Below are 13,210 nucleotides of genomic sequence, written 5' to 3'. Positions count from 1 at the left end.
GCATCTATTTTAGTCCATTGCATCCATTGCAATTGCAATTACAATTGCAATTCCATTCACCATGACCTGTACAGCTGCAAATATCGCCAGAGCCAACGTAATTCCGCTCCTGCAAGCTCATACATTCCTCATTAGCTCTCAGCTGTATCTGCACCATCTGCTCCTGCAAATTCAGCTAAAACCCACATCACCGTAACTGCATCATTTCATACAAAGGCCACCAGAATCATCAACACTTCAAACCAATTACAACCACCACCAATCTACAGCCTCAGTTCACTTCTCAGCAGCAATACCACCAACTTGTGAACCTAACATTCATCTAAGCCTCGAGCAAAGCTTTACTCCATCTCGAATTCAAGCTTCTCTCCGGACCCTTGTCGCAGCAACCAACATTTCTTACTCCCCTGCAATTCAAGTTCAACCCAATACCAGCTGCAGAACATTCCTATCTCACCTGACTTCTCAGTTGCAATAACTTCAAGACCACCAGTATCACCTTCTCTGTAACCAGCTTCAGCAGCATCATTAACATCATTAGAAGCAGCTCCATATACTTTACCAAGTCCATCTTCAATTCAGGTTCAAGACTGAGCTCATAACTCTCCCATCTGCTTTAACTTGATCTCAGAAACAACACCAGACCCATTCTCTATTTCGAATCAACAACCAAAATTCATCTGTCTTCCATTTAAGCTCTCAACTGAAACCCCAGATTCCTCATTATCTTCTCAACAAAACCCTAATTCTATCCAACACCATATTACTCCTAACTTCAAATTCGACTCAAATCCAAGGTTCCAAATCTATCCAACTTCGAATCCCCTTCATTCTTCTTTAATTTAAGCAGCAAACCCCTCTTTAATTCATCACCATTTCTCTGTAGCTTCTGAATCTTCATCTCCCTGTGTTGTGAAACACCAGCAGAGCCAGATCCTCTCAAACTCCTCAATCGATTCAAATATATGTCCTTCTCTTACTCTCTGCAACAGCATCATGATCTTCTCCAACGAATCACAGACCCAGAAACCCTTCTGCTGAGTTCTTCATCTAGGAATCGATAGCAACAACCTTTCTTCTCTAATTTCTTGAATCAACTGCAAACACAGTTTCATTAACCCTTGATAATCATCCGTAGCAAACCCATCTTACAATTCGTCCCAGATTCGACCCCTAATCTCTGAATCACTATCTCCATCAAACCCTAACTTCAGAAATCAGTTCTTTCCTCATTTCTTCTAACAATCATCACCACCAGACTCATGAGATCTCATCTTTCTTAGCTTCGCAGATTCCACCAATTCCTCAGCACTTGGATTTGATTCACAAAACTAGCACCACCAGACTCATTGCCTCCATTTCCTCTTGTTTTCATGAAAGAGGAAAGAAAAACTTGAGTTTTCTGAGAAACAGCTCGGCCTAAATGAGTCCAACAATACGGATTGGATATTGGCACCCGTTTTTTATACATGCATTTGCACTTTTCGCTCTGCCTATGATGATTTCTTCTTCTTTCGCTCTAAATGACTCCATTGCACCTAATAACTCAAAAGTAAACATAAAATGCATAATTTACAAGAAAAGTAGCAAAGAAAGCATACAATAAATATAAATATAAGTATTTTACAACACCTATCAAATTCCCCCACACTTAGACTTTGCTAGTCCTCGAGCAAATCAAACAAAACAATTCTAAAACATACATACAACTCCGTGTCGTCGAGGCTACGGTCACACTTAGCATGTATAACAAGCCTTTGAACCCCTAGGTGTCCTTAGTGGACGAGTTATAGTCTCGTGAGGGCTTACTAGAGATATACCCACAAAACCTACTTTTCTAACTTACTAGTTCTCCGAAATGATAGCATCCAACGCGCTAAGAAGACATAGAAATTATGCACACTAGTCATAATAAGTTAGACATATATATGAACACAATCTCATCCTTAAAATTTGAGAGAGAAATAACCATCCCTTCTCGAAAGAAATTCGGGTTCGGAGTGATCAAAAGTCTCGACTCTGCCTCACAAGAAAGGGTTTTATGAAGTTGCTCTCAATAATAAACAGCTTTTTTATGGGTCACACATGTGTCCAGGTAAGAATGAAGAGAGAATCCTGCGACATGTAGAATGGTAGGAAGGCAAAACCCTCCGAATCGTTTTGAAAACCCACATCTTTTATCATTTTTGAAAACCCATTTTTCTGACGATCTCTAAGAAAGGAAATGAACCACTTAACGAAGGTGGGAATATACTTACTTACCTCGTTATCCATTCGACGTTCAACTAGCACCACTCTCACAGCATCCATAGAAACGTCTTCGGTCTTCAATCTTTTTCTTCATCTTCGTCTTCGGTCTTCAACTCTTGATGATAACTCTTGAACTTCGTAGAATCTTGACAATGTGATTCTTTCCTCTAATTCCTTGTTGGTTGAAACTTCATTATAGATATTTCTTCTTTCCATTGGCTTTACTGAAAGAACAAAACTAAAACAAACCAAAAATATAATACAACACACTTTTCTAGTCTCTCTCATTTTTTTTTTCTTTTATGAGACAAGAAAAGTAAAAAAAATACAAAACGAAACAAAACAAAACAAAACAATAAAACTAGTAATGAACCTAAAGAAATTTTCTCTTGTCTTTTTTTGTTTTTCTTCAAAACAAAAATTTCTCGTCATTTTTTTTTTTCATGTGTTCAAATGGGAGGTTCCAACAGACCTCTCAAAAACTGATGTAGTTTTACAAGTGGTAAATAGAGGTTCGATTCTCGGACTCTTTTTAAAGATTTGGTTTTTGATTATTAAACTAAATACTAAGACAAACTACTTAAAATTGATTTTTTTGGTTACCAAGGAGAGAAGATTCTAGGGTTTTGGATTCCACTACTTCCAATATATGTAAACTCAATAATTACTTCTTTGACAAAATACTCTGAATTTACTCAAAACAATTTTCGAACTCAATCTCATGCTTTGGAAAATATAACATTACAAGCTTTTTTTTCTATGACTCTCTTCGTTATTCAAAGGCCTAACTTTCCTTCGCTTATAAAAGATCGGTAGAAACTACCCAAAACAATTAATATGAAGCATATAAAGAAGAGAAAAATTTTAGACAAAATAAAAGCACAATTTTGGAGTATTTATTGTCAAAGAAAATAATTACTAAAATACACTCATCAAAAATAGCTTCCTCCAAAACCCTAGAAAAGAAATTTAGCCACTCATGATTCGAGAATTGGAGAAAATTTCATTAATCATTGTATTCAAAAGATAAAAATATGCTTACAATGATTCTGCAGTCGTTGAAGGCGTTTAGCCACCAGGCTGTTACAATAGCTATGTAGCGAAAGATCTACTGCAACTAAACAGTGTACGATATTGTTCTGATGTGGTTGAATATAAGACTGCTACTGCGACTGTTTTGAAGGGTCTATGTTCTTCGTGTTCTTGGTTGAGCAGCAGCAGGAAGAATTTTTTTAACCTCTCTTTTCTTGATTCTAAGCCTATATTTCCTCTCCAAAGTATCCGTCTCCCCACTCTGACTCAATCCAACGTTATTTATACACCACAGAACCCTAAATTTCTCGATTAAATCTCTTATCTTTCCTCCGAAGTCTCGGACTTTCCCTTTTTCTACATGGATTCTCTGTGTTGTCAAAACCTTTTCTAACCAATAGAATACAGTTGTAAGATCATATGTGTACTGTGTAATCGAAAATATTCCCAAACTGCACGTAATTTCCTTTGTTTTCAACTCAAAATTTCATGGTAAGAAAACCGATAATATTTCTCTTTCTCTGTTAATGCAACAACCGTATATAACCAGATTTGATTCATTCATTTAGCTCCAATACACGTCATTCTTCCTTTTTTTATTAGGTAACAACGTATCCAGACCGTAGAACCCTTGAAATTCTCCCAAACATGCCAAACTCGAACCAACAGAAACCCGTGAATATTTATTCCACAGTTTTGCATCAATGTGGTGATTCAGCCCTATTTTCTCGAATCCGGAAGATATACCTATCCTGTTTAGCTGTAACAGGCTCAGTCCAAGTCAAAACAGCGATTGAATCTCCTTCTAACTTACTGAAAAATTGAATTCTAATTCCGGTACATGAAGAACAGGTTTCCCGCCAATTTTCGAAAGCTATGATTCAGCTTTTCCCGATTATATAGCCAATTCTAGTCGAAACGAAAACCATTAGCAGTTCTGTTAAGTCGATTAGGACGAACCCATTTAGTTTCAGGGATTTAGTCTCACCACAACTTGCCTAAAACACAAACCCTAATTCTGCAGCCATTAAAACCAGCTTTCCGCCAAAATTCGAAATTAAAATGGAGAAGATGACCTTCCCCTTATCCAACAGCGGTATCCCTTTAGAAATTTGGGCTACGTTTAGCAATTTTTGGGGCTGCGAATAGCAATTTGTGGGGTACAAAGATGACTTTTGGGTTGTATATAGTGAAAAACTCCTGGGTGACTTTATAAACTCCTCCGGGACATTTCTGGGGGTGCCTTTAACACTTTTTTGGAAGCTTTTAGTAGTTTCTCGAGCCGCCAATCCATCTCTTACCTCTCATATTCACTTCTTTTCTTCAATTTTTATACATCACTAAGGCCGACATGCTTTTCAGACAAAACTTGCATCACTAAAGCCGACATGCCTTTCAGATAGAGATGAAGAAATAAAAGTAAATAATGAGACATAAGTCTCCTCCTACAGCAGTTGCACATGAAATGACACTTTAGCCCTTTTAAGCGACGTTTCTTCTTCTTTTGCTCCAAAGTACCTAAAACTCAAAATCAAACATAAAATACATAATTTACAAGAAAACTTAGCATAGAAAGTATAAACAATAAATAAATATCAAGGTGTTTTAGACACCTATCAAATTCCCCCACACTTAGACTTTGCTAGTCCTCGAGCAAATTAAACTAAGCTAATTTTATAACATACAACTCCATCTCGTCGAGGATACGATCACACTTAGCACGTATAACAAGCCTTTAAACCCCTAGGTGGCCCTAGTGGCCGAGTTATAGTCTCGGGAGGGCTTACAAGAGGTATACCCACAAAACCTTTATTCCAGACCCTAGCTATCTACGCAAAACCTTGAAAGGCACTAAAGAGTCTCCTTGGTTGGCATACTCTCATTGATTACAGGAGGAAGTATCCTGATGCGAAATTCCAATTTTTGTACACGAGTTTGCACTCAAGCATACTAAAATTCATATATAAGTGACAGAGCTCTACTCAGATAGTCGCACTATGGACATCAATATCCGGAATCAAACAAATCACATGAATGGATTAAGAAGACGGAAATAGATGGTTGCGAATGGACGTCAATGCCAGGATGAATCATATGACCTAATGGATTGAGATACTGGTCTGGACTAATATCAACACATCTGGCATATACAAGGGAACCAGTGGTCGATAATCCTAATTCTAGATCAACGCAGTTGGCATATACAAGGGAACCAGTGGTCAATTTTATTGACTTTATACTTGTTGGTCTGATGGTCCGGTCTCAATTTTCTCTCTTTTTTTTTCTTTTTTTTCAACTTTTTTTTTCAACATTTTTTTTTAGTAACTCAATCACCCTATTTCAACCCAGCAGACATCAACATAAAAATTGTCCAAAAAAATAAAAACTAAAGTAATAAGATGATTCCTAGATATGGTGAAACTATCATGCTATTTCTAACACCTGAGCTCTGTGCTTTTATTAATAGACTCTATATAGATATTTCCATCCATTCAGATTGGTTCCTCAACTCTTATAACCAAGATGCTTCCATCCACTTAGATTGGTTAGTGCCATCCTTAATAAGCATAAATTTCTAGGTTCTGGAGTATTTATTACTATTTATTTTTATTTTATTATATATATATATATATATATTTTTTTTTTATTAAGAACTAACAAAAAGTTTTTCCCTCACCCCCAAACTTAAACCTAACATTGTCTTCAATGTTTCAAATTAAAGTGCAGTACCAAAAATATAAGTAACAAGAGGAATAAAGAGGTAAGTCAGAAAAATAGTACCTGGATGAAGCGTAGCAATCCTTCCATGGGAGCAAGAAAAAAGAAAAACAAAAAGAAAAACAATATACAACAAGGGGATGGTTTGCCTCCCATTAAGCGCTAAGTTTAGTTTCTTCAGCCAGATTTTGTTACCCGTTAAAATTAATCCTGGTAGACAGGATCTCGCAGCTCCAATTCTTCTATTGCATGGCTGGGTAACTCCAATAATGGTTTCAACCGTTGACCGTTAACCTTGAAATTTTCTCCGTTTTTAGGATTTTCAACTTCAACTGCACCATGAGGAAAAACAATTTTGACAAAATATGGTCCGGACCACCGAGACCTCAATTTACCAAGGAAAAGATGTAGACGAGAATTGTAAAGGAGAACTTTCTGACCTGGTTCAAATGTCTTTCGAATAATCGATTTATCATGAAATATTTTTGTTTTCTCCTTGTAAATTTTCGCACTCTGGTAAGAATCATTACGAATTTCTTCTAACTCATTGAGTTGCAGTCTACGGTGATCACCAGCAGTAGATAGGTCAAAGTTTAGCCGTTTAATGGCCCAATAAACTCGGTGTTCTAATTCTACAGGCAAGTGGCAGGCTTTACCGAAGACAAGTCTATATGGAGACATCCCAAGTCGAGTCTTAAAAGCGGTTCGGTAAGCCCATAATGCTTCTACTAAGTGCACACACCAATCCTTTCGGGTAGGGTGTACGGTCTTTTCTAAAATCCGTTTAATCTGCCTATTAGACACTTCTACTTGGCCACAAGTTTGTGGGTGGTAAGGTGTATAAACCTTATGGGTAATGGAGTATTTCTTCATGAGCGTCTCAAAAGACCGGTTACAAAAATGGGTACCTCCATCACTAATGATTGCTCTTGGCATACCAAATCGAGAGAAAATATTGTCTCTAACAAACTTGATCACAACGTGGCGATCGTTTGTCTTGGTAGCTATTGCTTCAACCCACTTAGACACATAGTCAACGGCTAATAAGATGTAAAAGTTACCATAGGAATTGACAAAGGGACCCATAAAATCTATACCCCATACATCAAATATTTCTATTATTAGTATCGGACTAAGAGGCATCATATTACGTCGGGTCATCTTTCCTAACTTTTGATATCTATCACAACTTTGACAAAATAGGTGGGAGTCCTTAAACAGAGTTGGCCAATAAAGACCGGATTGAAAAACCTTAGCAGCCGTTTTCTTAGAACCAAAGTGACCCCCACAAGCTCCAGAATGACAAAAAGTCAAAACACTGGAGATTTCGTTATCAGGAATACAACGACGGATGATCTGATCGGGGCAATATTTGAATAAGTAAGGATCATCCCAGAAAAAGTATTTAACCTTAGACATGAATTTAGCTCTATCCTGTTTAGACCAATGGTCGGGCATTTGACCAGTTACCAAATAATTGACTATGTCAGCAAACCAGGGTAACAAAGAGATGGAAATTAATTGTTCATCAGGGAAAGTTTCAAGGATCAGTTTCTCATCATCTCTATACTCATCAAGGATACGGGAAAAATGGTCAGCTACTACATTTCCAGACCCTTTTTTATCACGAATATCTAGAGTAAATTCTTGGAACAACAATACCCATCTAATCAGCCGAGGTTTTGAGTCCTTCTTTGAAAGGAGATATTTGAGTGCGGCATGATCAGAATAGACAATGACCTTAGACCCTAAGAGATATGATCTAAATTTCTCCAAAGCAAAAAACGATGGCCAACATTTCTTTCTCAGTGGTTGTATAGTTCAACTGGGCATCGTTTAGGGTCATACTAGCATAATAAATCACACTAGGTGCTTTATCACGTCGTTTGCCAAGGACAGCACCAACCGCATAATCGGACGCATCACACATGAGTTCAAATGGGAGGTTCCAATCGGGTGGTTGGATAATAGGGGCAGAAACTGATGGAGGGCGCTCGGATAAGATGTCAATGCTGCTTATTTACTTCTCGAATGCCTTCAATATGTTGTGTAGGTCTCATCTTATTAGATAGGTTCAGCTTCAATGTCCAGGTATTTCTCGTTGGGTTGAATTTTGTTATGCCAGGCCTGCTAAACTCTACTATGATCATTACATCTTGTCTTCTGCGCTGGGTGTTCAGCAAGGTGATCCCCTCGGTCCCCTTCTTTTTGCGCTGACATTTCACCCTTTAGTGAAGTCCATTGCTTCTCGTTGTAAGCTTGATTTACATGCCTGGTATCTTGATGACAACACTTTTGTTGGTGACACTCTAGAGATTGCCAAACCCCTGAGTATCATAGAATCTGAAGTACCAAGTAGGGATTTGCATCTCAACATCAAGAAGATGGAGGTCTTTTGGCCTACACTTGATCCACGGAGTCTTGAGGAGGGTGTTTTCCCCAAAGACATCGGGAGGCCTAGCAAAGGTGTTAAGCTTTTGGGAGGACCGGTGAGCTTAGACATGAATTTTATGAGTGATATGGTTCTGGGCAGGGTGAACAAGACTATTCAGCTGATGTCGGCCATCAAAAAACTCAGGGACCCTCAGAGTGAGATGTTATTACTTCGTAACTATGTCGGCATCTCCAGATTATATTTTTCTTTGCATACCACCAATCCTGCTGTTATACAACAAGCCACTGACCTCTTTGAAGATCACCTACTCAAGTATTTGAGACTTCTGATCACGGAAGATGGAGCTGGTTTCGGTCCTTTGCAACAGAGATTGGATACCTTGCCTATCAAAGACGGTGGCCTCGGCATATACACTATGACGGACACTCGCACCTACTGTTATCTTGCCTCTCAGAGCCAAACTACCTCGGTGTGGAAGGTGATACTTGGTAGCTTATTCCCAACGGTTAATGGCGTTTCCTACCAGTCGGCTCTTCAGAAATTTATTCAGGTATGTGATTTTCCTTCTACTTATTGCGTCAATGATACTGCCCCTCCCTGGCAGTCACTTATTTTAACGCAGTCAAGAAGCGAATCCAAATCCAATTTACATTATCTGCAAGAGATTCAATGTTGTGGCAGTGTAACCAAATCAAACACGCTCAAGATTATCTTTTGGTTGTCCCTATCAGTGGGCTAGACCAATGCATTGGTCCCCGTCAGTTCAGAGCTGTAGTTTGTTATCGGCTTGGTATCCCTTTGTTCGTCGAAGGAGTTCTATGCTCTTGTTGTAATAAATCTATGGACATTTTCGGTGATCATGCGCTTCATTGTGCTAAGGATGTTAGGATTAAGTTTCGTCATGATGTAGTTCGTGATGCAGTGTTTGATGTCTGCTACAGGGCATGTGTTCCTGCGCGCAAAGAAGCGCCCCTGGGTCTTTTATCAGATGACAACAAGGATTTACGCCCTGCGGATATCCTTATGCTCAATTGGTAAAACGGCCAGGATGTGTGCATGGATATCACAGGTGTCTCACCCTTTACTGGGGATGGAGTTCGCGCCTTCATTCCAGGCCAATCTATTTCGAGAACAATTTCGCGCAAACACACTAAATATTTGAATGAGTGTGTTTCCAATGGATATGGGTTAGGTGTCTTAGCTTTTACTACTTTAGGGGAGCTTAGTGATGATTTCATTTGTTTTTTCAAACGCCTGAAGAATTGTTTAATTAGCAATGACGCTGGCAGCGGTTCAGGTAGTTTTATTTTTCATAGACTAGGTGTTGTTATTCAGAAAGGGTTTGGAGCACAGCTTGTTGCTCGGCTGCCAACCAAAAACTCTGTAATTTGATAGTTATCTATTCAAATTGGCTTAAATACAAATAAGATATAATAAAATAAAAATGTAAGTACAAAGGCCATGGTGTAAGTACTTTACCGCTTGATTCTTCACAACTTGTATGTCTTGATATCATAAACTTCTCGAACTCTCATCTTGATAATCTTCGCTCTTGTACAATAATCTTCAACTTGTAAAAATTCTGCTCATTGTCTTGTTGCTTTACTTGAATCTGATGCTCATTTCTGTATTGTTGCTTGTAAACCTTGAACGTCTTCAATTTTCCTTCGAATTTGTGATGCTCCTCTTATTGATGATGATGGTGTTTCTATGGACCTGTTTGTGTAGAGAGAGATATGGTGGATGGTGCTAACTGCGAACAAGATTACAAGTCGTATGTAAGTTAGCAATTCGATGTCACCATCATGATTGATAAAATAGCACTCAAGAGATCAAAGTAGTGCTTCTAGTGGTGGGAGGTTGGGTAGCTCACCATTTTACCCGGAGTTTACGTACGGTGACACACACTCTAAAAGCACATATTTATACACGTACAAAGAATTGAAGGTCGGTGCCTCACATTATGTAACATGGGTAGTCTCCACTATAAGGGACCACAATTCTACTACCGAATTCAGTCTGCACCGCATTTTCCACTGGCATGGTTAAATCCAACTTTAACTCTCATATAAGTAAGAAACTTGATCATGTTCTCAGTCATCTTAAAGTTCAGTCACTCTTATGACAATCTCGATGTAATCTTAGCGACATGTATATTATGTGACTCTAAACTAACTACAAGTTGGAGTTTTTATTCACTAATTTACACAAAAGTTGAAAATTTTGAAAAATTTACAATGCAAATGCTTAACCGCTCCCCCACACTTAAACTTTACATTGTCCTCAGTGTAAATTGAATCTTCCAAAGAAAATCAAAGTGGGAAATACTACAGGATAATGTGACAAGAAATCAGAAAAAAATAAATGCAAGACAAGAAAAATCTAAAAACAAGACAAGAAATACTCATCCTATGGGTTGCCTCCCATTTAGCGCTTGGTTTAAAGTCGTCATCCTGACTATCTCCTTGTTTGCTACGTCTTAGCTAGCTTCAAGCACATTATGGAAATTTGATTGAATGCTAATTGGGTGTTTCCTCGCCTCAAATATGTTGAAGTGTATGACTTCTTCGTCGAACTCCATAGTCAAGGTGCCATTGTGGACATCAATCTTCGTTCCAGCGGTACTCATAAATGGTCTACCCGACAATAAAGGTGTAGACGAGGATGCATTCACATCACTCATGTCTAAAACATAGAATTCCACTGGAAATATTATTCCTTTTACATTCACCAAAACTTCCTCAACAATCCCTTTCGGGTAAACATTAGATCTATCGGCAAGTTGAATAACTATGCCGGTTTTCTTAAGAGGACCAAGATTTTAAAGCATCATAAATTGAAGTAGGCATAACATTAATGGAAGCTCCTAAATCGAGCATAGCTTTTGTAAACCGTGTTTTTCCAATTGTGCATGGAATAGTGAAACTACCGGGATCTTTCAATTTAGGTGGGAGTTTCTTTTTAAGATACGCCAAAGCGTTTTCCCCCACACTCATTACCTCATTACCGGTTAGCTTGTGCTTGTTAGTGCACAATTTCTTTACACACTTTGCATAGCGAGGAGATTTCCGAATTACTTCAATGAGTGGAATATTGACTTGGACCTTCTAAAAACATCCTAAACATCTCTATCTTATTCCACCTTATTATTAGCTTTAGCAAACCTTCCAGGAAAAGGTAGAGGGGGAACATAAGTAGAAACAAGAGGTTTAGGCTTAGATTTATGTACCTCGGAAGTTTTGGGAAATCAGCATCCTTTTCCTCCAAAACTGGTTCCTTTGGGGCTTCTTCTTTCCCCGAATCAGTAATTTCAGGTTGCACAAGTCGTGTACCACTTCCAAACGTAATAGTATTGACACCATCTCTTGGGTTAAGAGATTGGGAAGGGAGTTTCTCACCATTTTTGTGCATGCAACTGATTAATCTCCTCGGCCACCGAACCAACTTGTGTTTGCAAGTCTTTTGCCGCACCCTCCGCTCTTTGTATAAAAGATTTCAACAACTCTTCCATATGGGACCCTTGGTTTTGAGGTTGTTGTTGTTTTGGTTGACCAACTTGTGATTGCAACTCCTTAATTGCATTATCCGTTTTCTGCTGATTTAAGTTCGCTAGTTGTTGATTTTGCTGTACCACGGATATTAGAGCCTCCACCAAAGTAACCATCTTTGCCAATTCTGAATTTTGGGCTTGTTGCGGTTGTTGCACTTGTTGTTGGAACTCACTCGGATGGTTGTAAACAGAACTTGTACTTGCAACTTGCTCGTAAGTGTTGGAATATATACCATACGTCTGAGTTGAGAATATAGCATTGACATGTTTTACGTTCTCATAAGATGGGCGTGATGGTTTTACAACCACTGCTGCAATTTGTTGCATCATTGCCATCATATTGCTCATTTGTTAACGTAATTAAATAATCTCGTCAACTTGATTAACTCCCTTGGTAGGTGGTTCTGATCCACGACTTGAAAATTGTTGATAATTTTCTTCCATACTCTCAATCAACTCTCTAGCATGTGTCACCGTCTTGTTCATAAGTGCACCACCACTTGCAGCGTCAATAAGATTCTTATCACTTGCTTGGAGACCTTCATAGAAGTATTGGATAATCATTGCGTCACTAAATTGGTGATGAGGGAAGCTTGCTACCAATCTCTTGTATGTTCCCAACATTCATATAATGATTCCCCCACACTTTGTTTCATCCCACAAATCTCCTTGCGAATTTGAGTCGCTTTCGACGCAGGAAAATATCTCTCCAAGAAAAGTTTCTTCAACCCATTCCATGTTGTAATACTACCAGGCGGTAATTAATATATCCAATCTTTAGCTGCATCGAGTAAAGAGAAAGGAAAAGCACGCAACATTCCTTCATCTGCATTAGCCCCATTAGGTATCATGTTTGTCATCAACCATTGAAACTCCATAAGATGCTTGTTCGGATCTTCCCATACACATCCATGGAACTTTAGTATTTGACTGATCAATCCTGGCTTGATATCAAAAGTGGAAGTTGCTTCAATTCACCATTGTTGTTGATCCAACTTCTGAGAAGCTAGCTCCTTGAGTGTGCGATTAGCATCACCCATTGCTTCCCTCGGTTTGTATTTCAACAAGGTACCTGAAACACAATTCTCAAAACGAAATTAAAAACAAAATAAGAATAAGAAACCAAAACAAAATAACAACCGCTGCCTCCCCGGCAACGACGCCAAAATTTGATCGCAGTCGTATGCGTCAAAAATAATTCACTTTCTTACTCAACAAAATATAAATGAAGTACAAGGTAAGGAAGAGTTCGTTTCCACAGAGAG

At 38.5% G+C, this 13,210-nt stretch overlaps 1 protein-coding gene across 1 annotated transcript; it reads left to right on the top strand.

Annotated features, from left to right (window-relative positions):
* The first annotated feature begins 7,483 nt into the window (after positions 1 to 7,483).
* LOC113295625 lies at positions 7,484 to 9,433 on the top strand. Its single transcript, XM_026543957.1, has 3 exons — positions 7,484 to 7,593; positions 8,126 to 8,945; positions 9,077 to 9,433. Exons 1-3 carry the CDS (start codon positions 7,484 to 7,486, stop codon positions 9,431 to 9,433), a joined length of 1,287 nt encoding a protein of 428 aa, XP_026399742.1.
* The last annotated feature ends 3,777 nt before the right edge of the window (positions 9,434 to 13,210 follow it).

The sequence above is a fragment of the Papaver somniferum genome, chromosome 7 (assembly GCF_003573695.1).
Source record: "Papaver somniferum cultivar HN1 chromosome 7, ASM357369v1, whole genome shotgun sequence".
In the NCBI taxonomy this organism is placed as follows: domain Eukaryota; kingdom Viridiplantae; phylum Streptophyta; class Magnoliopsida; order Ranunculales; family Papaveraceae; genus Papaver; species Papaver somniferum.
This window is presented reverse-complemented; position numbering and strand designations above follow the sequence as displayed.

Coding starts and splice junctions, on each gene's coding strand:
- LOC113295625 (XM_026543957.1), top strand. CDS start 7,484: ATGTCAGCAAACCAGGGTAACAAAGAGATGGAAATTAATTGTTCATCA. Junction 7,594..8,125: donor TCAAGGATACGGGAAAAATG/GTCAGCTACTAC, acceptor TTGTTATGCCAG/GCCTGCTAAACTCTACTATG. Junction 8,946..9,076: donor CTCTTCAGAAATTTATTCAG/GTATGTGATTTT, acceptor ATGTTGTGGCAG/TGTAACCAAATCAAACACGC.